The sequence below is a fragment of the Pelecanus crispus genome, chromosome 1 (genome assembly GCF_030463565.1).
Source record: "Pelecanus crispus isolate bPelCri1 chromosome 1, bPelCri1.pri, whole genome shotgun sequence".
In the NCBI taxonomy this organism is placed as follows: Eukaryota; Metazoa; Chordata; class Aves; order Pelecaniformes; family Pelecanidae; genus Pelecanus; species Pelecanus crispus.
The window spans coordinates 94,749,147-94,775,390 of record NC_134643.1 but is presented as its reverse complement, the minus strand read 5'-3'; the positions used below and the strand labels follow the sequence as shown (position 1 = coordinate 94,775,390).

Sequence of the window (26,244 nt, the reverse complement as noted above, 5' to 3'; positions counted from 1 at the left end):
TGCTGTCACAACAGGCCTTGCTAAAAAGATTGCCCCCATCCTTCCTATAGGCCCCCTTCAGGTACTGAAAGGCCGCAATAAGGTCTCCCCGCGGCCTTCTCTTCTCCAGGCTGAACAACCCCAACTCTCTCAGCCTGTCCTCGTAGGAGAGGTGCTCCAGCCCTCGGATCATTTTTGTGGCCCTCCTCTGGACCCACTCCAACAGGTCCATGTCCTCCTTGTGCTGGGGGCCCCAGAGCTGGATGCAGTGCTCCAGGTGAGGTCTCACCAGAGCAGAGCAGAGGGGCAGAATCACCTCCCTCGACCTGCTGGCCACGCTTCTTTTGATGCAGCCCAGGATTCAGTTGGCTTTCTGGGCTGCAAGCGCACATTGTTGGCTCATGTCCAGCTTCTCATCCACCAGTACCCCCAAGTCCTTCTCCGCAGGGCTGCTCTCAATCTCTTCATCCCCCAGCCTGTATTGATATCAGGGGTTGCCCCGTCCCAGGTGCAGGACCTTGCATTTGGCCTTGTTGAACCTCATGAGGTTCACACAGGCCCACCTCTCCAGCTTGTCCAGGTCCCTTTGGATGACATCTTGTCCTCTGGCGTGTCAACCGCACCACTCAGCTTGGTGTCGTCTGCAAACTTGCTGAGGGTGCACTCGATCCCACTGTTTATGTCATTGACAAAAATGTTAAACAGCACTCGTCCCAGTATGGACCCCTGAGGGACTGAGGGTATAACTGATGCAGTTTTGATAATGCAACTCCCTGTGAAAGTTGAGATTCTGGACAGTGTCATCCAGCAAGCTCTTTAACCTGTCTAATGTTGGATGCTAAGAACATAAGGCACCTCAAATCACTGAGAGCTTTTGAAAGATCTGACGTTTTACACACCTTTTACATACAGAAACATGCTCAAAATGCCAATAATGCCACTGTTATGCAAACTGGGTGGAATGGGTGCCAAAATGGCACTGGTTTACTGTCCTTCGGATGTGCTGAGAGAGAGAAATGATGCTATCGGTGAAACAGCTCTCATCACAGAGGCAGGGTCTTGGATGCTCACAAAATGATGAATACAAAAAAGGTGAAATCCCAAAGAAATAATCTTCAGAGATATAATGTAGCACTCTTACTCCACCTCCACAGATGTATAACAACGTACTATACTGGACTTTGTCCTCAGCCCAAGGATCTGGAGACAATTTAGATATGAACAAAAGAAAATAGGTAGTGCATCATGTACTTCCTGAATTTACAGTATGAAAGAAAATACAGTTCTATCAGAAGATTGGGATTACGTCCACCTGAGCCTACAGCTCTTCTAGGTAACAACACACCCCTATACATACACACACACACCCCCACCCCCCCTGCTCCTAAGGCAGGAGTTTAAAATGGGTAAGACTGGTAATGGCAAAGGGATGCATCCATCTTCATGGATCTTCCAGGGGCTGAAACTATACAGCAAATTCTCTCTTGGACAGTCACAGACCCATGTTTTCTCGCTGATGGCAGGTGGTGCCATGTCAGGCAGCCTCAGCTAGAGACTTTCCCACTATTCACATTTATATGCTATTTTGCCACACTTGAACTGTCAGACTGATATTTTACATCCTCAGCATAACCAGGGCAGATGTAGGTGGGAGGTGGGCAGGCAGACAAAAACAACGTAGGCCGTTAAATTCCTTTCTGAAGAACTGGATGTTATCTGTACTGCTGTTTGAACTCCCCCATGCTCTACATAAACCAAAACATTCAGCTGAATACATATTTAAGGTAGACACCAGCCAAATGTCTGTGTTAGGCCAGCAGCTGCGCAGATTATAACCATTCTCCTGCTTCAGCAGAAGAAAGCACCCCTCTCCCCACATCTGCTCCAGCATAATTCAGTGGAGACTGCTGCATCTAGGGAAAATGGACCCCAAACAGTCCACAGCCCCACACAAGCACTTATCTACTAGCAAATACAGTAGGAACTTAACCCCTTCTACTCTAAAAGCTCCAGAGCACTGAGAGGCTAATAATTTACCTCTTTGCTGTACTTCCCTCCCCTGTATGAGCAGTGCACAATACACAGATGCACACACATTCATGCATGTACACAGAACATAAGCATTTGCACACACACAAAGCACAAGATTTCCAGACATCATTGGTCTTTACTTAACAAGTCAAAGCACCAGCTTGTACAACTCATTTATAAACAACTATTCTGAATGCACTGTTCTCTTTCTAGCAGGGGAGGACAAAAGCACAGGGAACCTCATCTTCTCTGCTGCCTAAATAAACGGAGTTTCACCCAAGCAGAATTCATACATGGATTGCCATGCTAAACCTGTTTGTGCACTCCCTGTTTCCGCATGTGTGCAACAAAAGATCTTGCTAGTAGCTTGTAGCTGCAACTGAAGGTGAATGGAGCTCTACCTTAACCAGATGAAGGCGCCAAGACTATGCAAGCATGCAGGAAAGCCAAGACTTGGTCATGTGTGCTCCCTAATCAGTGCACACATCTGACAGGCTTGGTCATAATTTCACTGTGTGTCCATTTGCCCATCTGTAAAAAGGGGACTGTACCACCATCTGTCTTAGAGGGTAGAAAATTTGTTTGTAAAATGGTCAGATGCTATGGTGTGAACATTATAACTCAGAAACACCTGAAAGAAAGTGAATTACTCTATGTATCTTGGATTATGCCTAAAAGAGAAAGCCAGGGAGCTACACAAAGTTAATGCAAAAAATCAAATGAAACGTTGAAGCAGGATATATTCACTACCAGCCACAGGAATCTGCTGAAAATATCAGACTATTTTCAGAGTGCATTAAGTACAGGGAATAAAGGAAGATTGTGCAGAAAATCTTGAATTCAGCATTCGCTAATCTTTCAGTGTTTGATTTTGCCACTGCAATGAAGTCCAGTCATAATTTATTTGGCTGCAGAAATAGAGAATTGAAAAACAACCAGATAATAAATAATAAGCAATATGGAGCATATTACTTATAATTACAGTATTTCTATTCACCATATACTTGTTACCACTGTGATACCATAGTAATTAGAAAAAGCATATTAAATGAGTTCTGGTTGACATACTGCAGAGTTGAACCAGAGGACTTTCATATTTAACTGGTGCTGTTGAGCAAAACTCATGATTCAGAGCCATGATGGAGTCAAAGAACAGTAAACAGTCTGGCTGCATTCCATGCACTGACATATCTGGGTATCATATAACGGCGGTCCCAAATTGGGTATTATTTCCCATGACTTTTCGCTGCTAGATTGGCCGCAGGAACCAACCAGGTCCACACCCACTGGAAGCCAGCAAAACTTTTCTCAGGACGCTGGCACGCTTCAGAGCAGATGTAATTTAGCAGCTGTGCAAGGACACAGAGCAATAAAACTCTGCATGGAATCCACTCCACTCTTCTAATCTTCCACTATTGTGCACTGCTCATACAGGGGAGGGAAGTACAGCAAAGAGGTAAATTATTAGCCTCTTAGTGCGCTGGAGCTTTTAGAGTAGAAGGGGTTTAAGTTCCTACTGTATTTGCTAGTAGATAAGTGCTTGTGTGGGGCTGTGGACTGTTTGGGGTCCATTTTCCCTAGACGCAGCAGTCTCCACTGAATTTAGCAGCTGTGCAAGGACACAGAGCAATAAAACTCTGCATGGAATCCACTCCACTCTTCAGTGGTAAAATTCTACTGCCCTGGCAAAATTTTTCTCCTCCTACTGTTGAGGGGAAAAGAAAAGCGGTGGAGATGGGAAGTAGAAGAGCCCAGCACACAAGCACAGGACACCATCAGTCTACGTGTAATGGGAAATGTGAGTCACAGCACCTCTGGGTCACATCTTTTTATAAGGAACAAGTCCCCCACCCCCATGGGCTGGCCCTCAGCCATAAAGGCCTTCAACCTCAAAGTCCCACAACCAGTTTCTTACAGTTTTCTTCTCAAATCCAAACTTCGGCCCATCCTGTCTGCTGGCCTTACATTATCCTAAATCATGCTGCTGCTGCTGAGATAATTTCCCCCAAGGGTTCAGGCCCCTCTTTCTGATGTTCTAAAGATAATAAAAACCATCGCATGTCTTTGCCAATTTCTAACTCCTCTAGACAAAAAAATTATTGGCCCTTGAAAATATCTGCAACAAACCACCCCACAGAGTAAGCCACACCCACAGTCACGAAATGTCCTTTGTCTGAGTAAGTGGGCAGCAACCTGTCTGCTGCAGCTCTTAATGCAAAACAGCTAATCCATAGCTGATTCATCTTCAGGAGCCCTTTTCTCTCCCCTCAGATCATTGGCCTTCCCTAGAAACCCTCCCTCTCCACACAGCAGAGGGAACCTGGGAAAATCTGCCAGGTCCTGCCCTGGGGCAAGGGCAGAGCAACAGCAATAGGACACACAGAGCTACAGGCTGCCACTCCGGCACTGAAAGCTTCTCACCTCTTTTTCAAATGTTGTCTCCCTGGTTCAGTGCTCTGGCTTGAGTGACAGACACTATCACCACCAAGGACTTTCCTTGATTAGTCTAGTTAAATTAGTTATTTAGGTTAGCTTAGGTGCACTTAAAACTGAGAACTTGCAACTGGAAGTGAAACCTCTGAATATGTAATTCTCACCCAGAACTAGCAGGGAAATGCTGATATCAATGGAAAGGCATGGCTCCTCTGTTGCCAGCATTGCAAGACACAGCCTGTTGCAGCATAGGACAAGCATTTCAAGAGATGATTCTGGATGAATTTACCCTTGGAGCCCTAAAAAACCACTCTGTTTTGCAGTACTGTATGCAGAATTTCTGGACCTTATTTCCACTTACCTCCACCTACCATTCATTGCTCAGTTCCCCTCTGTTCCATCTTCCTGGTCCAACTCTCCACTCTCTTTTCCCTCCTCTCCCCCAAGAACCCAATAAGGATCAAAAATGCATACTCGAAGAGCACTGAATCCCCCAGTGAAGAGGAATGGTGAACAAGCACAACAGGATATGATAAAAGAGGAAAATACAGTCTAAATGGGAAAGAAAGTTGAGATTTTTAAGGCTAGGAATTAATTTTTCTAAGTAGAGAAACACAGTTTGTCTCTCTAACTGCTAGAAAAAGTTGACAAGTTTTGGGACTCACAGGCCTGTCCTCAGATACCCAACAGGGATGAAGCAGAAGCTGCATTATACCCAATTTTTATATTTGGGTCATATAAAACTTGACAAAGTAGAAACTTAGATATGTCCCTGGGCATAGGATACACTGATTTCTCCCATGACTGCACTAGTTAAGCTACAGCAGCCCACCTTGTGCCCCACGGTCAACTGTACTCATCACCTTTTATGGAGGAAAGTCCCTTTGAGGTCAACCCTAAGGCAAAGCTCCTCAGAATTTTGTTCACATGCTCCTTAGGGTCCATAAAAACATTTCATGTCCTTGTACCTACGCCACAGTTCAAACTGCACCCAGAGACAGTGGGAGCACACAAGCTCACCTCCCCTTTGCTGCTTTGGGTGTTAGTAAATTAACCTGCTACTGCTTGAAGAGCACTGTGCTCCAGCAGCAGCGTGCCACACAGGGTGTGCAACACCTCCTTGCAGTCTGCCAGGTGTTATCTACCCCTGGATTTCAGGCATAGATACAAGTCTGCTCAAAAGACAACTGTGCCGTCTCTTGGTGTTCCTGCTGTCCCTAGCTTTTGCTGCAATCCCGCTCCTGGAAGCCAGTCCTCACAACTCTGCTTGTGCAACTCCCCATGAAGTTGGCTCTTGGGCACTGATGAAGGCTCTTTCAACTCACATGACTGCTTTCACACTGTAATCTATCAGACAGTGTTCCAACAGTCGCACAGCCAATGATAAAGTGAGGATGGTGCAACTTTTCAACCAGCACAGCTAGATCCAGGACAGGGTGTCTGCAAACAACCGAAAGCTAGCCTGTGCTTGTAAGCACAACACAAAGCTGCCTTGACAACTGTGCTTTCGGTTTGATGCCCAAAATCCATAAAATCACTACACCAGCACTCGAGCTCTGATCTCGTTTATTCTGGGATAAATGAGGAGCAACATCTCCTTCAGGCACTGCTTCCATAGGTTAAAGCTAGTATAAAGAAAAAGGAGTCAGGACCAAGGAATCAATTAGGATGTGTCTTGTGTACTTAGCAGCAGCTTCTAAGCTCACTGCGAGTTTCTGTTATTAGCAACAATCAGGTCTCAACATCAGCATGAGCTGGGACTCTGCGGCGCCAGAGGGCAGGCTTGCTTCCTGCAATATAGTCAGCATTTCCTGGGCTCAAGTCACACAAGCCAGAAGTAACTGTTTGCATCTCGAGTGAGCTTCTGCTCTTTGCTATTGAAAATTGCCTAGTTTTGTATTCACTGCAAGATAAGATTGGACACAATTTTTTCACAGAAAAAAAATTTATTCTTCTTTAGTTTTTGCACAGGAGACATTTGGAGAAGGGGACATGGGGAATGGCACTGCAAATGCTGTCACCAAAACCAACAGGAAGTCAGGTTAATTTATTCTCCCAAATGTCTGGCTTCACATCCCAGATGTTTTGGGTTTTTTTTTTCCATAGGAAAAAAAATCTACCCATCATAAAAACCAAAGAAACACCACCACCAATAAAAAAAGCCCTGAGCTTCACTCTTGCTTGGAAAACTGCAAAGTCTATACCTCTACTAGTGGGTAGCAGTTTCTCATGCACAGCAGACACTGTGCAGAGTGGGTGAAAGCCTGTAGTTCTTGGTCTTATGTCAGCCTGTCATGTAAGTGGAGTTTTCTACTTCTGATAAAGCTCCAAAATTCCATTAATTATGCTGAAGTCTTCTAGCAACTGTGGTTAACCACAACTGCTTACTATTTTTGAAGGCTATTGCTTTTTGCGTTGGAAACAGTCGATATCAGGCCTCAAGGGATTTTCAAAACCACACCCTATGTGAGACTTTTGCATGCTGTTTAGTATTAAATTGCACAGGATGAATGCAGTGTATTAGATGAACTGGTATAGTTTCTGGTAGCAATTTCAGCCAACTCCTCCAAACAATCATTTTTTGAACCATTATTTCTCATATCAATAACAGAAAGCAAGCCTTTGTCCAAGCAGGAAAACAAGCTACAGGTTTACCCTTACCACAATACACATGACAAAGGACATTTCTGTGTGGAAACATGTTAAAAAGTTACTAAGTAGACAGCATCATCCTGATAAACCTGTTGAAGGTGCAATGGAGAAAGACGCTTGGTTCAGGAGCTGTGACATATATATATAAATAAATCACTAGGTTAAAGATTATTTTGGGGATCAATTACTGACTTTTAAGGTTAAATAAAAAGTGTAGGTATATATTACAAAAAGATATGGCAACGTTTTTTACATTTTAAGAAGCTTTTTTTAATAAATTATGCACAAGTATTTACAGGCAGCAGTACAGGTAAGATGGTCTAGCTCTAACAAAAGGTCCTGTTGAACATTCCTGCAGTGCAGCTGCAGAGCAGAAGAAATTGCGTGAGTGGAAGTAAACATCTAAACAGTATGTGTAGCATAAGGAAAGATCTCAAGTTTTCTGTAGGGTCTGTACTTCCTACAACAGGACAGGACATGTGCATAAGTTACCTGTGATCCTTCTCATACTGTTAGTAACCGCTAGTTACCAGAAAAAGCATACAAGCGTAGCTTAAATGTCCTACAGACCTGTCTAATGTAAAAACTTTGTCAACAGACTGGCCAATCTCATAAGGAAAGCTCTATAGTAGGAAGGGAGATCACAACTCACAGCTAAGCAATAGTGGACAGGGGTCCAGATAAAGGGTACAGGGTGACAGGAACAAAACAGACCTCAGAAGCAAAAAAAAAAAAAAAAAAAAAATTGGCAGTAGGAGGCATGAAGGTACATGCACAAATGCATACAGATACACGCAGCATGGAAAGCAAGCAGGAAGAATTATAGTTCTCCATGAGTTCACAGAACTACAACACTGTTGGAATAACCAAGATACGGTGAGCCAGCTTGCATGACTGGAGGACTGCAGTGGATTCATAGAAGCTCTACAGGAAAGTCATGGAGGAAGGAGAGAAGAGAGGCTGCCCTCTCTGTGAAAGAGTGGCTTCAATGTATGGAGGTGTGATACAGGTTACAGGCTGGGAGCTTGTAGGTCAGGATCCCAGCAAAGGCCAGCACAGATGATGACATGGTTGGAGCATGGCCACCAGAGCAGGGCAAGGAAGGAGGTAAAGGCTTCTCTGAACAGCTCGAGGAAGTCTCTGACTCGCAGACTCTGGCACATACAGGGGAACTTCTGACATCTACTGGAAAGGCAACACAGCAATTCAAGCAGTCAGGAGGACTTCAGGGCAGCATCAGGGACACCTTCTTCACGCAGGCTACTGGATGCACCAGCAAGGGCTGATGTGCAGCTGTATCTGCTGCTCACTAACAGAGAAGGACTGGGTGGGGATGTGGTCACGAATGGCTGCCTTGGCTGTAGTGACCAAGAAACAGCTCCAGATCCTGAGAGGAGTGAGGCAGGTAAGCATCAGAGTACAGGCCCCACGCTTTCAGAGAGCAAATTTCCGCTTTTTCAGGAAGATGGTACGCAGGATCTCATGGGAGACAGTTCTGAAGAGCAAAGGAGCTCAAGAGAGCCATCAGGCCTTTAAGGAGGACTTTCTCCAAGCATGAGCACAGGCCATCCCCATAGTCAGGAAAACAGGCAGGCAAATCAAAAGATCAGCTTGGCTAAGCAGGGAACCTTCTCACATAGCTCCAGTGCAAAAACTGCTTATACTAGATGTGCAGGCAGGGACAGGCCACAATGGAGGAATTTAGGACCACTGTCTGGGCAGGTAAGGATGCTGTCAGGAACGCCAAGGCTCAGTTGTATTTAGAACTGAGGAGGACATCAAAGGCAGCAAGAACTGCATCTGCTGCTACACTAACTGTAAAGGAATAAAGGAGGAAAATACAGGCCCATTCCTGAATTCAGGGGGTGATTTAAGGATATCAGACAGAGAAGGCTTAGTTACTTGATATGCTCCTTGCCTCAGTCTTCGTTAACAAGGTCTCACAGGCTCTATGCTTAGTCAAAGGGCTCAAGAAAAATTACCACAAGTCAGGGATTACTTGAGAAAATTTGATCCACACCAGCCCATTGGACTTGATCAGATGTATTCAAGGGTGCTACAAGAGCTGGCTGATGTCACTGTGAGTGCTATCACCATTAAAAGGTCATGGAGATTGGGGAAGTCCCTGACAACTAGAAAAAGGTGCACTCATTTTTAAAAAGCACCAAGAACCTGGGGATCTACAGGCTGGTCAGCCTCACTTTCATCCCTGGGAGAATCATAGAGCTAGTTCTCTTGGGGCACATTTCTGGGCTCGTGAAGGAGAATGTGGTTGGGAACAGTCTGCATATAAACTAAGGGTAAATCATGCCTAACCAACCCAACTGCCTTCTAAAATGATGAAATAAAATGATGAAATCTAGATTTATGGATGAGGGGAAAGTAGTATTTTTATACCTTGTCTTTAGCAAGGCTTTGACACCACGTCCCACAATATTTCTGTATCCAGGTTAGAACATTATGGCTTGAATGAGTGAACTAGATTGACTGTTAGATAGATAAGGAATTGGCTGGATGGTCATGTCCAAAGAATTACAGTCAATGGCTCAATATCCAAGCAGAAACCAGTAATGAGTGGTGTCACTCAAGTGTCTGCACTGGGACCAATACCATTTAGTATCTTCATCAGTGACAGAGATAGTGGGATTGAGTGCACCCTCAGCAAGTTTGCAGATGACACCAATTGGGGAGAATCAGTCAACAGAGAATCATAGAATCATTTAGGTTGGAAAAGACCTTTACGATCATCCAGTCCAACCATTAACCCAACACTAGCAAGTCCACCACTAAAACAATTTAGGGTAGAGTAATAATTAATTACATGTTTCCTGGCTTAGTGGCTGGACTATTTTTTAATGAAAGTAAAACTAGGAATCATCAAGCTTGGAAAGGACCTTTAAGATCATCAGTTCAACCATCAACCCAACACCACCATGCCTACTAAACCATGTCCCAGAGTGCCATGTCTACACATTTTTTGAACACCTCCAGGGATGGTGACTCAACCACCTCTCTGGGCAGCCTGTTCCAATGCTTGACCACTCTTCCAGTAAAGAAATTTTTCCTAATATCCAACCTAAACCTCCCCTGGCGCAGGTTGAGCCCATTTCCTCTCATCTTATCTCTAGTTACCTGGGAGAAGAGACCAACACCCATCTCATTACAACTTCCTTTCAGGTAGTTGTAGAGAGTGATAATGTCTCCCCTCAGCCTCCTCTTCTCCAGGCTAAACAATCCCAGTTCCCTCAGCTGCTCCTCATAAGATTTGTGCTCCAGACCCTTCACCAGCTTTGCTGCCCTTCTCTGGACACACTCCAGCACTTCAATGTCCTTCTTGTAGTGAGGGGCCCAAAACTGGACACAGTATTCCAGGTGCAGCCTCACGAGCGCCGAGTACAGGGGCACAATCACTTCCCTGCTCCTACTGGCCACACTATTCCTAATACAAGCCAGGATGCTGTTGGCCGCCTTAGCACACTGCTGGCTCATGTTCAGCTGTCAACCAACACCCCCAGGTCCTTTTCAGCGAGGCAGCTTTCCAGCCACTCACCCCCAAGCCTGTAGCATTGCATGGGGTTGTTGGAACCAGTTGTTGGCCTTGTTAAACTTCATACAATTGGCCTTTGCTCATGAATCCAGCCTGTCTAGATCCCTCTGTAGAGCCTTCCTACCCTCGAGCAGATCAACACTCCTGCCCAATTTGGTGTCATCTGCAAATTACTGAGGGCACACTCAATCCCCTCATCCAGATCATTGATAAAGATACTACACAAGACTGGCCCCAAAACTGAGCCCTGGGGAACAAAACTTGTGGCCAGTCGCCAACTGAATTTAACTCCATTCACCACAACTTTCTGGGCTCGTACATCCAGCCAGTTTTTTACCCAGTGAAGAGTACACCTGCCTAGAGCCGCCACGTTCCCTAGGAGAATGCTGTGGGAGATGGTATCAAAGGCTTTACTGAAGTCCAGGTAGATGACATCCACAGCCTTTCCCTCATCCACTAGGCAGGTCACCAGGTCATAGAAGGAGATCAGGTCAGTCAAGCAGGACCTGCCTTTCATGAACCCAAGTTGGCTAGGCCTGATCCCTTGGTTGACCATACTAAAGGGCTAGGCTGTCAGAGAGACCTAGACAGGTTAAAATTAAAAAAGGACAAATGTAAATCTCTGGAAAGGAGGAACCACTTGCAATGATACAAGCTAGGGTCTAGCTGGCAGGGAGCAGTTCTGCTGAAAAGAAACAGGGGGATCTTGGTAAACAGCAAGCCGAACATGAGCTAGCAGTGTCCCATGGCACCAGAGGCAGCCAACAGCATCCCAGGCTGAATTAGTAGGAGCTTAGCCAGCAGACTGAGGCTAGTGATTATCCCCCCACTACTCAGCATGAGTTAGACTGCATTCAGAATACTGCATCCAGTTTTGGACCCCTTCAAGAAGGCAGACATCAATAAAATTGGAGCAAGTTCAGTAGAAGGCTACCAAGATGGTCAGAGCACTTGTATTGTGAGGAGAAGCTGAAGGCAGGATTGGAAGCCTGGAGCAGGATTTAGGAGGGTAACTAACAGCAGCCTTCCTGTACAGACAAGCTGATCATCAAGAAGATGGAGACATGTTCTTCATAGTAGTGCCTGGTGGGAGAACAAGAGATAATGGGCATAAGTCGAAACAAGAGGGAAGGTGAAAGGGGAGCTTATGATCTCTGGTTATCCTTGTCAAACCTTCATGATTCTTTACACATACCAAGTTCAAAATCAGCTGAAATGGCTTTTAACTTTCATTAACAACCAGCATGCAGAAATCATGAAACACACTCCATAGCTTGATGTTTTGAAAACATTAATACATGGTATTCTTTCCCCTTTGATACTTTTTGAGCTTCAGTGTATGTGACCTCAGTTTTCAAGTTTTCTTTCCAGTCACAAGCAACCTAAAAACATACTATTATTCTTTAGAAATGGGTACATTGACATTCTCTTAGAATAATGGGAAGCAGGAGCTAAGACATAAAAAAGAACCCTAAAAGTGCAAAAAATGTCAAAAGTTCAAGGAAAAAACCCAAACCACTGCTAACAGCAGCAGTGTTGTTCCAATGCAACAACAAACTGAATTGTAGCTTTATCACAAAGTCAACCACCATCAGAAGATGATCAGTTTGCCCGTCTTCTGCCAACTCCAGGAGATGGCTATCTTGGAGAATATCTGTCTGGAGCATTGAGTTCCTGCTGGAGAATGGAGACTAGCAAATGCAAACTTCAATCCATCTGGAAGTGCTGAAGGATGATCCGTCTTTCTTCTGCCTGTAAAAAGGTACTGATCCAAAATTGCATAGAAAGCTGATGAGTTCTTAATTTACCCACATTCATGCAAATGGACAAGACTTTGTTAATCTCTAAATACCAGTTATAAAAAGGGCCCTAGCTCTTACATTTTATGTTAGTAGAGCGCTGCTTGTTAAAACTGGATACAAAACAATAGAAAAAACATTTTGTTCATGATTCGGCCTATTTATCTTCATGCAGTAACACTAAAAAAGGAGGCTGTCCCTTCTGAGAAAAGGAAAATAGGCACTGGAAACAGCTCAGCTAGTCTTCAAAGCACCTCTTCATGGATGACTTCAGTACTGATGGAAAACCTCCAAGAGAAAAGATAGCAGCTCCTTCACCGTTGAATTCTACTGCTTCTCTTCCATTGTTGTTTGGTCCACAAAGCAATTATTTGTTTATGATTTAAAATCTCAAGCAAAAGAAAAAGAAAAGCACACAGGTAAATTATTATGTCTTCTCTTCTAGAAATTGAACTAGTTATACAAGAATACTGCAGACTTTAAATACTAATAAAGTGTGAAGATGAATTAATTGTATATGAATATGAATTGTATATGAATAATGAATTATTGTCACATGATCCAAAACAATCGAATTACAGCAGCTATGCGACCCATGGTATCCGATAGCCACTAGCCATTTTACCCAAATTATCTCTTTATGGTTACACACATTCCTCTGCAATTGGAGCAGGTTAAGAACATTTATCACTTACTGCCACCTGCTAAGCAGCTGGTAACCTGTGAGGCTGTTCTGACTCCATGACTTTGGATCACATAACTAGGCACTTAAGCTAAGACATAAAAAAGAACCCTAAAAGTGCAAAAAATGTCAAAAGTTCAAGGAAAAAAAACCATTTTTATGCAAAGATTCAGGTCTATAATCTTAGTATCAGCTGTGCACCACACATGCATGTGGTGCTGCTGCTATTTCCTCCACACAGTAATGCCAGATGCTTTTGGAGTTTTCTCTTTTGAGGATTGCAAATAGAGCTCTTACTTGACAAGCAAAGAAACTGAAGGTGAAGGGAAGTTACAGTGCAGGAAGTTAGAATCCAGCAAGTTCAAGACTACGTGCCCAACCTAACTCACTGCATGCAACATGCATCAACCTCTAACCAGGCTGATTTCCAATAAAGCATACACAAGGCGCACTTACATTGGTCTTGGTGCACACAGCACAACAGCATAAGGGGAACCAACTGGATGCGCCAAGGCACTGCCTCATTCAGTCTTTGCTCCTGTTTTGATAGCACTACCCCTCCCTTCCACTAGCCTCTACCTCAGCATCACTCCAACCTAGGATAAGATGCCAGGAGACAGTCTAGGACAGCAGCACGTGGTGACACATGGTACTCATCTCTGTAGACAATGAGAAAAAGAAAGATGTCCCTAGACTGGTTCTCACAAGGTTCCTGCATAGGCCTGAAGTATTTTTATGATTTGCATCCTTAAAATCCAAGCAGGTTTACTGCTTTACCTACAGCTGACTTATGCCAGCTTGATGACAAGACTAAGGAACACGATCAAGAAGCCAGCTTGTGTCTATGCAGAGAGGAGCTGAAAGTGAAATTAGTGTTCTCCTCTCATTTTATAGGTATGATAAGCATCAGGTTTCACACTCCCCACAGACCATGCAAAACGTTGTCCCCACGCAGCTTGCAAACAGCACCAAAGAAAGCACAGCTACATCTGATACCCTGACATGACGTAACAACGTAACTATTTCAAATGCTAAGCCTTTAAGCATGATGTAGGAGCACAGTTTAGCCAAGTAAGCAGCCCTTGCAAAGCAGCACGTCACGTAAGACATGCATAATAATACACCGACTTACTTAATTTGGTCTTCAGTATTATTCCTTGGCAACTAACAGGATCTGACTCAGTTATTACAAGATACCGCAGCTTCCTCTCCAGCTATACAGCCCTGTTTCAAGTGTTTTCTTGTTTCATGACACTTTGATTGGCAGTTTCATCTGCATCACAGAGTCAGGTTTTATATACTTAGTCCTGACTCCCTCCCACCCTCCCACTCCATCCATGTTTTCTCACATTCGGAGATATTTTTTTCCTCTTTTCAACATTGTCTTCAGCAAATAGCTGAATGTGAATGCTTGGCTGGTAATTCAACAGAAGCAGCAAGCCTGGCAGAACAGAAAACTCTGCAGCAGTAAGGTGCCACTAGCTTCCACATTGCTGTGCATTTTGAGTATCTGATTATCTGCATCAATGATCTCCAAAACGGGGCGTGCGTAAGGCAATCCATTGTGGTGCAGGAAGAAACTATTTTTGCACCATTAATGAAATTAAAAAATTAAAATACTGTTTACTTCATCCTTGTCTCATGCTTTTTTAATTTCTATTTTTGTGCATGTTTTATGGTGTACATAATACTCGAGTATGGTAGCACATGTATATAATTTATAAATAAGTATACATAAATTGGGTGTGTATGTTAAAAATATTTTACTGATAGGGTGCGTAATCAAATAAGTTTGGAGACCACTGATCTACAACACAAAAAGCAGAAATCAGTATGAAATGCCCACAGTTACATCACTTAACTAAGGGCTATATGACAGACAAACCAACATTCTTCCTTTTCTTTAGCGGAAAGGAAAACTGTTTTCAGTCAACCTGCAAACTTCATTTCTTACCAAACAAAAATGTTTTGATACACACTGGCTTCTAGTACACATTTTCTAAAAGCTTTTTAAATTTTCTTTTTAAGCATTTAAATCAGATTAAAAAAATTCAAAACAAGAAGTTTCTGGTGACTCAGTTAATAAATTTGGAAAAAACCTTTCATAGAATCATAGAATATCTCAAGTTGGAAGGGACCCATAAGGATCATTGAGTCCAACTCCCTGCTCCTCTCAGGACTACCTAAAACTAAACCATATGACGAAGACAGTCATCCAGATGCTTCTGCAACTCTGACAGGCTTGATGCTATGACCACCTCCCTGGACAGCCTGTTCCAGTGACTGACCACCCTCTCAGTGAAGAACCTTTTCCTAATGTCGAATCTGAACGTCACCTGATGCAGCTTCATTCCATTTCCTTGTGTCCTATCGCTGGTCAGAGAGAGGAGATCAGCGCCTCCCCCCCTCAAGGAAGTTGTAGACTGCAAGGAGGTCACCCCTTTCATTTCACAAATAGCAAAATAATATTTTCCATCCATCACTTTCTTCCCTCATCCAGTTTATTTGCTACAGCTGACCTAATTTCACATCCCTCCAAAACTTTGTTTCTTCACAGATGTTTTATTTGTCAAGTGCTTTTTAACAAGCTACTTTCTATGTAGAACAGCCGGCACCGTCAAAGGCTTCAGCTCTGGGAAACCACGTCATGCCCTCTACCACCAGGCTCATTCTCAGTTAATCTACAGCTGTTCTACAACATGCTTGAAGTGCAGCAAAACTTTACAGTGTGAGAAAGTAACAGCTTCATGCAACATGTATTTCACAAGCACATCTCAGCCTGTCCAGCTATCACTGCAACAGCCCATCCCACCTCCCAGCCCCTTTCGCTGTCTCCTGCCCTTCCTTCTCCCTTTGAATCCACCACTGACCAGCATCCCATCCCCTCCAGTATGTCAGCCGAGTGCTTACCAAGGCCCTTTATGATCCGATTTAAGCTATTAGTCCAGCAGAATACCACCCAGATTTTTCTGCTGGGTCAGTTTCCTGATACATGAGGGAGTTAAACTGGCTCACAGAGGGGTGTGATGAACATCAGAGCTGGTCCAAAGAGCAAGACCTCCACTTTTAGTGATAGTAAGTGGTCAGGTTGGCTCAAGCCATCCTATAAATTACAGTGCATGTGGAACAGTTTTCATCCATCCACAGGGAAGACAGAACTCCCTAGAGTCAGAGCAATGCATGCTTGAACTAGGCTAAATTACAAGAAGTCTCTCAAACCCAAATAAGTTGATTACCCTCATTAGATGGATTCAAAATTCAGCAGTCATTCTCAGTATCGTCTTAACCTGTGTAAGCTTTGCAGACACACCAGCAATGAGAAAGCTTTATTACATATTTACCTAGAGTTTTACTTCTGAAAATCTTACACAACTCCAGTGAAATTCTTTCTAAGAGGGTCATGCACTTCAACTATATGCCTTGGGAATTGAAAAATTCACAATTATTGACAGCAGCTGATTTCAATTCTCCATGCTGCCATTGAACCTGCTAGGTTGGGGAAATTACTTCTACCTCCACCACCTGGCTGTCACAAAGACCAAAGACTTTCAGATATAGTACTATGCTACAGCTTCAACTATTCTTGGACCCTGGTGACCTACAAAAGCAGGACCCCACTTCAGTCTCCAGCATCATAACCAAAACCAGATATGAAGCTTTAACAGCTATCGACACCCACAAGCAAGGTGTGCAAGGAGAACCTGTACCAGCAGCACACAGTAGATACCATAGAAACAACGAGCGCTTGTAGTGGGTGACTCTCTGCTAAGGGGCACTGAGGCACCCATCTGCTGGCCTGACAGGGAGTCACAAGAGGCATGAGGCCTTCCAGGAGCTAAGATCCCAGATATTGCTGAGAGGGTGCCACAACTTGTCAGGAGCACAGACTACTATCCACTGCAACTCTTTCATGCGGGCACAAACAACAGCCAGAACCTGGGCAGAATCAAGGAAGATTATAAAGCCCTGGGGTGCAAGTGAAAAATACTGGTGCCCAAGTTATCTTTTCCTCCATTATACCAGTTGGAGGAAAGGGGGCAGCCAGAAATAGACATATAATGCACATCAACTTCTGGCTTCATGGCTGGTGCTGTTGTGAGGGTTTTGGCTTTTATGACAGGACATTCTTTGACAACTATAACCTGTTAGGGAGGGATGGACTCCACCTGTCTAGAAGAGGCAAGGGAATCTTTGGCAGCAGGCTGGCCAACTTGGTAAGGCGGGTTTTAAACTGAAGGACTCAGGGTGCGGGGTCCAAAGTGGCAATGCTCACGCCATCGCATCCAACTGGGGAATAAGCCAGGCCAACCAGAGCAATAACAAGTGTTCCTTATCTGGCTCCCAAGATGAGAACCAGAAGGCCAACCACCTCAAGGGTGTGTATGGCCATAGTGGATCTTCTTGCACCCCTCCTGGGAAACATGTATGCTCGATTACCTCTCTGAAATGCCTGTACACCAACACACACAGCATAGGGAATAAACAGGAAGAATTAGAGATCTGTGTGCAGGTGCAGGGCCATAATCTCATTGCAATTATGGACACATGGTGGGATGGCTGACTGGAATACTGTCATGGATGGCCACGTACTTTTTAGGAAAGACAGGCCAGCAAGGTGAGGTGGTGGAACTGCTCCTTATGCGAGACATCAACTGGAACGTATCGAGCTCTGCCTAGGGATGGATAAAGAACGAGTTGAGAGCTTACAGGTAAGAATTAAGGGGCAGGCTAATATGGGTGACACTGTTGTGGGTGTTTACTACAGGCCACTTGATCAGGAAGTCGATGAGGCCTTCTACAGACAGCTGAAAGTAGCCTCACGATCACAGGCCCTTGTTCTCATGGGGGACTTCAGCCATCCTTGATATCTGCTGGAAAGACAACACAGCTAGGCACACATGGTCCAGGAGGTTCCTGCAGAGCATTGATGATAACTTTTTGACACAGGCGGTGGAGGAGCCAATGATGAGAGATGTGCTGCTGGACCTTGTACTAACAAACAAAGAAGGACTGGTTGGGGATGTGAAAGTTGGGGGCAGCCTTGGCTGCAGTGATGATGAGATGGTGGAGTTCAGGATCCTGCATGGAGGAGGCAGGGCAGTAAGTAGGATTACAACCCTGGGCTTCAAGACAGCTAACTTTGGCCTCTTCAAGGACCTACCTGGAGGAATCCCATAGGCTAGGGTTCTAGAATGTAGGGGGATCCAAGAGAGCTGGTTAGTAGTCAAGCATCACTTTCTCCAAGCTCAAGATTGGTGCATCCCTATGAGTAAGAAATCAAGCAAAGGGTGCAGGAGACCTGCACGGATGAGCAAGGAGCTTCTGGCAAAACTCAAATGGAAGAAGGAAGTTTACAGAATGTGGAAAAAGGGACAGGCTACTTGGGAGAAATATGGGAACGCTGTCAGAGCATGCAATGATGCAGTGAGGAAGGCTAAGGTCCACTTGGAATTAAATCTGGCAAGGGATGTCAAGGACAACATGAAGCACTTAAAGTACATCAGTAGCAAAAGGAAGACTAGGTAAAATGTGGGCCCACTGCTGAATGAGGTGGGTGCCCTGGAAACAAAGGATACGGAAAAGGCAGAGTTACTGAATGCCAACTTTGCTTCAGTCTTTACTGCCAAGGCTGGTCCTCAGGAATTCCAGACCCTGGAGGTAGGAGAGAAAGTCTACAGAAAAAAGACTTTCCCTTGGCCAAGGAGGATTGGGTTAGAGATCATTTAGGCAAAGCGGACATCTACAAATCCACGGGCCCTGATGGGATGCACCCACGAGTGCTGAGGGAGCTGTCAGATGTTATTGCTAAGCCGCTGTCCATCATCTTTGAGAGGTCATGGAGAACAGGAGAGGTGCCTGAGGACTTGAGGAAAGCCAATGTCACTCCAATCTTCAAAAACGGCGAGAAGGAAGACCCAGTCAACCTCACCACCTCACCTGGAAAGGTGATGGAACAGCTCATTCTGGATGCCATCTCTAAGCATGTGGGGGAAAAGAAGATTATCAGGAGCAGGCAACATGGAGTCAGCAAGGGGAAATCATGCTTGACCAATCTGATAGCCTTCTATGATGGCATGACTGGCTGGGTAGATGGGGGAGAGCAGTGCATGTTGTCTACCTTGACTTCAGCAAGGCTTTTGACACTGTCTCCCACAACATCCTCATAAGCAAGCTCAGGAAGTGTGGGTTAGATGAGTGGACAGTGAGATGAATTGAGAACTGGCTGACTGGCAGAGCTCAGAGGGTTGTGATCAGCAGTGCAGAGTCTAGCTGGAGGGCTGTAGCTAGTGGTGTTCCCCAGGGGTCAGTACTGGGTCCCGCTTTGGTCAACTTATTCATCAGTGACCTGGATGAAGGGACAGAGTGTACCCTCAGGAAGTTTACTGATGATACAAAACTGGGAGGAGTGGCTGATACACCAGAAGGCTGTGCTGCCATTCAGCAAGACCTGGACAGGCTAGCAAGTTGGGCGGAGAGGAACCTAATGAAGTTCAACAAAGGCAAGTGTAGGGTCCTGCACCTAAGGAGGAATAACCCCATGCACCAGTACCAGTTAGGGGTTGATCTGCTGGAAAGCAGCTCTGCGGAGAAGGACCTGGGAGTCCCGGTGGACAACTAGTTAACCATGAGCCAGCAATGTGGCCTTGAGGCCAAGGCCAATGGTATCCTGGGGTGCATTAGGAAGACTGGCCAGCAAGTTGAGGTAGGTTATCCTCCCCCTCTACTCTGCCCTGGTGAGGCTACATCTGGAGTACCATGCCCAGTTCTGGGCTCACCAGTTTAAGACAGACAAGGAACTACTGGAGAGAGTCCAGCAGAGGGCTATGAAGATGATTAGGGGACTGGAGCATCTCTCTTATGAGGAAAGTCTGAGAGCTGGGTCTGTTTAGCCTGGAGAAGAGGAGACTGAGTGGGGAGCTTATCAATGCTTACAAATATCTTAAGGGCAGGTGTCAGGAGGATGGGGCCAGACTCTTCTGGTGCCCAGTGACAGGATAAGGGGAATGGGCACAAGCTGAAACACAGAAATTCCATCTGAATGAGGAAAACTTCTTTACTTTGAGGGTGACAGAGCACTGGAACAGTCTACCCAGAGAGCTTGTAGAGTCTCCTTCTCTGGAGATATTCAAAACCCACCTGGACACAATCCTGTGCAACCTGCTATAGCTGAACCTGCTTTAGCAGGGGGGGTTGGACTAGATGATCTCCAGAGGTCCCTTCCAACTCCAACCATTCTGTGATTCTGACTGAAATCTTCCTGTTTCATGGATAGGAACTTTGGATTTTCTACAGACAAGTGTTCAGCACGATCTTCTGCAATACTACCAAGTGCTTTGGAAGCCAAACTTAAGAGTGTAGTAATTGCTCTCTTGGCAAGGGCTTGACCTTATTGTGTTCTTTGCCAGATTTAGATGTCTCAGTAAGACTTTTCACTACAAACTAGAATTCAATGATCTCAGCTCCAAACCTATGATCTTTAATACTTCTTGGAAATCACCAGTGTGAAACTAATTAGTAACAAGAGTGAAACCATAGGCTTTCTCTACTCTAGAAAAATTCTACAGAAACAGTATTCTGGTCTGGATGAATGACAGACCAATGTAAATCCTTGCCTGTGCAGTTTATTAAAGGATAGCCCTTATATCCTTCTGTTATCAGATTTGGTACAGGACCAATCTAAGTTTTTATATTCCCCGTGTTGATGTACTCCAAGAAGCAGCTGCGTGACCTCACAGATGCTCTGGTCTGCACACATACCATAGAAAACAGATTGAGAGGTCAAAACATCTTTGGAGATACGTAAACGGAGGCCTGTTATGCCCCCATAGTAAATGCAGCATACAGAACTGATGACTGAGTAAAGGTTTTAAGTAATTAATGGAATATGAAACAATCATTGAGAAACATTGTGTCTTTGCAGCCTGAACTTCACTAATATCCATAAGACATAGTATTGATCAACTATTCTCCTATACAGAGTAATAATCAGTTTTCTCATTCCACATGTCAGTCCTCAGCCCCACTGGTCTATTTATTTAGAAGAGCTTTCCCACCATGTCCATGTAGGTTTAAAAAACAACCACCACAAGAAAAACACGAATTAAGTAAACTCTGCATTCTTTGTGACCAAAGAAAACACAGCTGCACACCTAAGCAATAAAAAAACCCCTTCAGTGTTCCATGATATCTCTCTACTTTGATATGATGTTCAACAGCATTTGTAATTAACAAGGTAGAATTGCAGTTCAGAAGTCTACTGACACAAAAACATACTGCCTTACTGACATCTCAGCCACTATAAGCCTTTATTCCATGCCTTACCAAGTGATAAAGTAGAAGTGCAAGCGTGAGCAAGAGGTGTGTTATTAATGAATGTTAGTAACATTTAATCCTACAGTTTTAAACTGGCTAAGTTGGCCAGTCTTCTGAACACTTCCATCACAAACGTGATTTCCTAGCACACATCACACACGCATGTGCCCACCACACATGCACCCCTTCCCTCCTAATAACTCTCACTTTGCTTTCTACTTGAGCAAAAAAAGGGGTCAGGGTCATACATAGCCTGGCCCAGCACTGCCATGCCCAGCCTCTGTGACAGTGCACACTCTCCCAAGACACAGGGAGCTTCACTCTCACATACCTTCTTTACTGCAGCTGTGAGAGTGGCTCAGGTGCTCACCTTCTACATCCTGGGTCATCTCTGCCAGGACAACAGGCAATACTCATAACACTCCCTTTCCCCATCCCAGACAGATCAAGAGTAATCTGACCAAGAGCTGGGCCATTTGTTCGGCATCAATAATAGCTCTGACCAACATCCCCCGCCACCATAGGGCCATCATATCTCCCCTCTCTCCTCCAGACCCAACTCCACACTGTCCTCATACTCCCTTCCAGACCCTGTGAAGGCCAAGCACAGAAGGCACTCAGCTCCCACAGTGCCACCCATAACTTCACATCAAGAAGCATTAGGCAAAAGTCACAACAAAGACCACTCCAAAGCACAGGCACTCACCTCCCTCAGTCTCACCATGGTCAACTGCACAACTGGATGTCAGGGTGCTGTTCTGCTTGGTAGAGAGCTCTGAAAAGAGATTACAGGACAGCTACATCCCACTGCTTAACTTTACGGTGGTATCAGTCATTACTTAGAGATGAGTCACCAGCTATAATTCATAAGAATTATATAATCATTCAGGTTTGCTCGGCGGGGGGGGGGGGGGGGGGGAATCCAGGAGGTCTCTAACCCAACCTCCTCCTCAATGAAAGCTCAACATTCATTTCCAGACAGGTTGCTCAAGAATTTCTCCAGTCAGGTCTTAAAAACCTCCAAGGGCAGAGACTCCATGATGACTCCATGCAGCCTGTCCTAGTGATTAGTCATGCTTAGGAGGCAGAAATCTTTTCCTTGTATCCACACAGAATCTCCCCTGCTTCAGTTTAGGACCATCACCTTGATATCCTGCTATACACCTGAGTAAACAGCCTGGCTTGGTCTTCTTATCAATATCCTCATAGGTATTGGCAGTTACTGTTAGGTACCCCGAAAGCCTGCTCTTCTCTGGGCTTCAACAAGTCCAGTTTCTTCAGTGTCTCCACAGATGACCTGTACTCCAGCCCCTGACCACATTGGTGGCAGTCTGCTGAACTTGCTCAAATTTATCAGCACTTTTCTGGCACTGGGTGGGCCAAATTAGATGTAGTACTCTACACATCATCTAACAAGTGCCAAGTAATGGAAAATAACCACTTCCTTCAATGTACTGGCTTAAGCACTCCTTAAAACAGCCTAGGATGCTATCAGCTGCGTTTGCTGCCAGGGAGCACTGTTGACTCATAGTGTACTGTCCACAAGGACTCCCAGGTACCTTTCAGCAAAGCTGCTCCTCTGCCAGTCAGTCCCCATTCTGCACCAGTGCCAGCTGTTGGTCCATCCAGGTGCCGGACCCTGCATTGCCCCTGCCAAATTTCATGAGGTTCACACAGGCCTCTTCCCCTCCAGCTTCCTCTGAACAACAATCCTGCCCTCATACTGATGGACTGCACTCCACATTTACTGTCATCTACAAAGTCAATTACACTGTTTTCTCTCTCCTGTCCAGGTCACCAAAAAAGCCAGACCTCTGCAGTACTCCACTTTCCACCACCATCCATGTGGGGTACAAACCATTAACCATTACCTGCAGGCCTGACAATCTAGCAGTTTTCTACCCATGTAGACAGACATTCATCCAGACTAGGACATCCCAACTTAGGCTTTTTATCCCACAGCATCGTTGGAGTCCTAAGTTGGGATGTCCTAGTCTGGATGAATGTCTACAGACTGGGTGGGGATGTGGTCATGAATGGCTGCCTTGGCTGTAGTGACCAAGAAACAGCTCCAGATCCTAGAGGAGTGAGGCAGGTAAGCATCAGAGTACAGGTCCCGTGCTTTCAGAGAGCAAATTTCCGCTTTTTCAGGAAGATGGTACGCAGGATCTCATGGGAGACAGTTCTGAAGAGCAAAGGAGCTCAAGAGAGCCATCAGGCCTTTAAGGAGGACTTTCTCCAAGCATGAGCACAGGCCATCCCCATAGTCAGGAAAACAGGCAGGCAAATCAAAAGATCAGCTTGGCTAAGCAGGGAACTTCTCACATAGCTCCAGTGCAAAAACTGCTTATACTAGATGTGCAGGCAGGGACAGGCCACAATGGAGGAATTTAGGACCACTGTCTGGGCAGGTAAGGATGCTGTCAGGAAAGCCAAGGCTCAGGGAGGCTTGAAACCACTATGGGATGACCAGGACAGTGAGAGAAACTTCTGCTGCTAGGTTATCTGTAAAAGAATAAATGAGGAAAATGTGGGCCTGTTGCTGAACAGGGGATTGATTTAGTGATATCTGATGCTGATGAAGTGTAGACTAGATGAGCAGACAGTGAGGTGGACTGAAAACTGAATATGTTTCTGGTCACAGGAGAAAGATGGTGACTGGGAGTAAGCGGGATGGTTTTACCAAGCATAAGTCACAGTTGACCATCTTGACAACCATTTTTGGATGAAATTACTAGATATGTGGATGAGGAGAGAACAATGGGTGTCATATACCTTGACAGCCTGACTCCATTTCACAGAGTAGCAATCTCTCCAAACCCAGACAAAAGCTGGGAAAGCTTCCTCTTGGCCACATCAACTCTTGCTCCTCACTTAAGTGCTTCATATGCACACACTGGAGGACTGGAGGCCCCCTTGCAGAGATCTCCTAACAGGCAGTATTAACAAGAAGACCAGAAGCCAGCACTTCAGCAGGGACTGCCATTTGACCAGTATTCTCATCTCAGTGTGACTAGGAATTTTTTTTTTTTTTTTTTTTTTTCCAAACCCCACTGATCTCCAGAACACACCTCCTTCAAGCCTGTATGCTCTGCTGGGGTTTCCAAGGGTGGTAAAAATGTAAAACTCGCTCTGCCCTAGTGAAACATAAAACAGCTGCTCTTGACCTCAGCCTAAAAGCTGGTTAATTCTGCTCCTGAAACTCCTGCACAGAGGACAAGCATTCAGCATTCATGGCACAATGGCCCCCCGTACCACCATTGAGAAGCATTCGACAGAAGTCACTCTGAGCCTTCAAATCTAAGGGATCCTGGCCAGTTTGCCCACTGGGTTATTAGCACTGACTGCTCCATAGAACAGGCACTTACCTTCCTGTTTTATACCACTGTTAACTGTCTGCTCATCCTTCAGGGCACTGTCCTCCTTGTTCAGTTCTTTGTCTGAAAAGAGATCAGAGAAGAGCTACAGTCCTTCAGGAGTAAACTCCATCGCTTCTTCCCCACACCAGCATAGGTCATTGCTCTGTGCTGTCCAGAGCTCAGCAGCACACCTTCTCATCTGCAATTGTTACATACTGCTGTGTTACCAGCAGAAGCCCTATTTAGGATTGCTTTGTATGTGCATTTCGGAGAACATCATAGCCTTGCCTGCTGTTTATTGTCTGTATTGCATGTTACCTAGGTGCTGCAGAGCGTACTGCACAAAGGTGCACTGATGCCCCTCCCTGATACTCCCACCCCACACTGCAACAAAACAAAGTATTTTATTTTGTTCCCCTAGTGTCCGAACAGGCAAACTTTATCTATGGACCTGATACTCTTTTGCCTGAACTGTACATTTTGCTCCTTTCTTCCATAAGACAGGCAAAAAATAAACCTCCTTCTCCTATATCCAGGTCTATGTATGTGGAAATAATTACACAAGTGATAGGATGATCCCACAGTGCACCACACCTTCGCCATCAGCTACACAACCCCTATTTCTTCAGATGAGGAAAACTGTTCTACACCCATTACAATTCATACAGAAAGAATAAGTGGCAAAACTCAGGGGCTTCTGGGTTTCCTTTTCCTTATTGTCATCATTAGTGATTTCTCCCTTAATTGGGAAAAACTTCTGCCTTCTCCAACCCCCTTTATTATCAGCTCCTTGTGGAAAATGGTGGAAGAGTTAGTGAGTGAATGAATCAGTGCAACAGCCCGGGCCAGGGGGGGAACCCACAAACATTTTTTTTGCTGAGTTGAACTATAATGTTCATATTTCACTATCCCTCTGGAGTAAAAAGAACTTCTAGAAAAAAAATACAGGTCCCAGGATTTCCTTGAAATTTACACTGGCCATACTAAGAAAACAAAACTGGGGCTTTGCTTAGCTGCTTGATGAATGCAGTCAAAAGACTTTCCTAGAGCCTAAAGCAAGTGGAAGATACCACATCCAGAAATGGTGCTTCTCTAAGGAAAGAAGCCTGTTGTATCTCCCAAATTAGCATTTTGCAAGCTTGTAAGCATCCCATCTCTAAATCGGCATGTTGAGGCTCAGACCTATTTGCCATCAATACAAACAAAGCTTTGAAGTCGCAGCATTTTATTATCTTAGGTCCTGCTTGAGGGTTTCTTTCCAGCAGAAAGCAAAGATCACCAACCCATGATGACACACTATAAAAAAACCCTTGCACTCTTTTGCATGCAAATCAAACGTAACATTAGACAAAAGGGTAATTTGCTTATTTACTATAAAAAGGGATTCCCTTATACATGCTTTGTTCTTCTTTCCACAGATGGTGAAGTGATTTGCAAACACGGCGTGCA

At 44.8% G+C, this 26,244-nt stretch overlaps 1 protein-coding gene across 4 annotated transcripts in view; it reads right to left on the bottom strand.

Annotated features, from left to right (window-relative positions):
* Positions 1 to 26,244, bottom strand: part of CD58 (CD58 molecule) — a 51,405-nt gene that overhangs the window by 4,398 nt on the left and 20,763 nt on the right. The window contains exons 8-11 of one of the 4 annotated variants that reach the window (XR_012831836.1): positions 24,805 to 24,876; positions 22,143 to 22,211; positions 12,523 to 12,830; positions 11,696 to 11,725 (exon numbers count right to left, since the gene is read on the bottom strand). Coding sequence is in view for 3 of the 4 variants with exons in the window: in XM_075725651.1 (XP_075581766.1) it covers positions 11,691 to 11,725; positions 22,143 to 22,211; positions 24,805 to 24,876 (176 nt within the window). In the remaining variant the exon portion in view is untranslated. Of the gene's footprint in view, positions 1 to 11,633; positions 12,831 to 22,142; positions 22,212 to 24,804; positions 24,877 to 26,244 lie in introns of those variants that run through there. The other 3 variants (XM_075725651.1, XM_075725667.1, XM_075725659.1) reach the window with 3 other exon arrangements.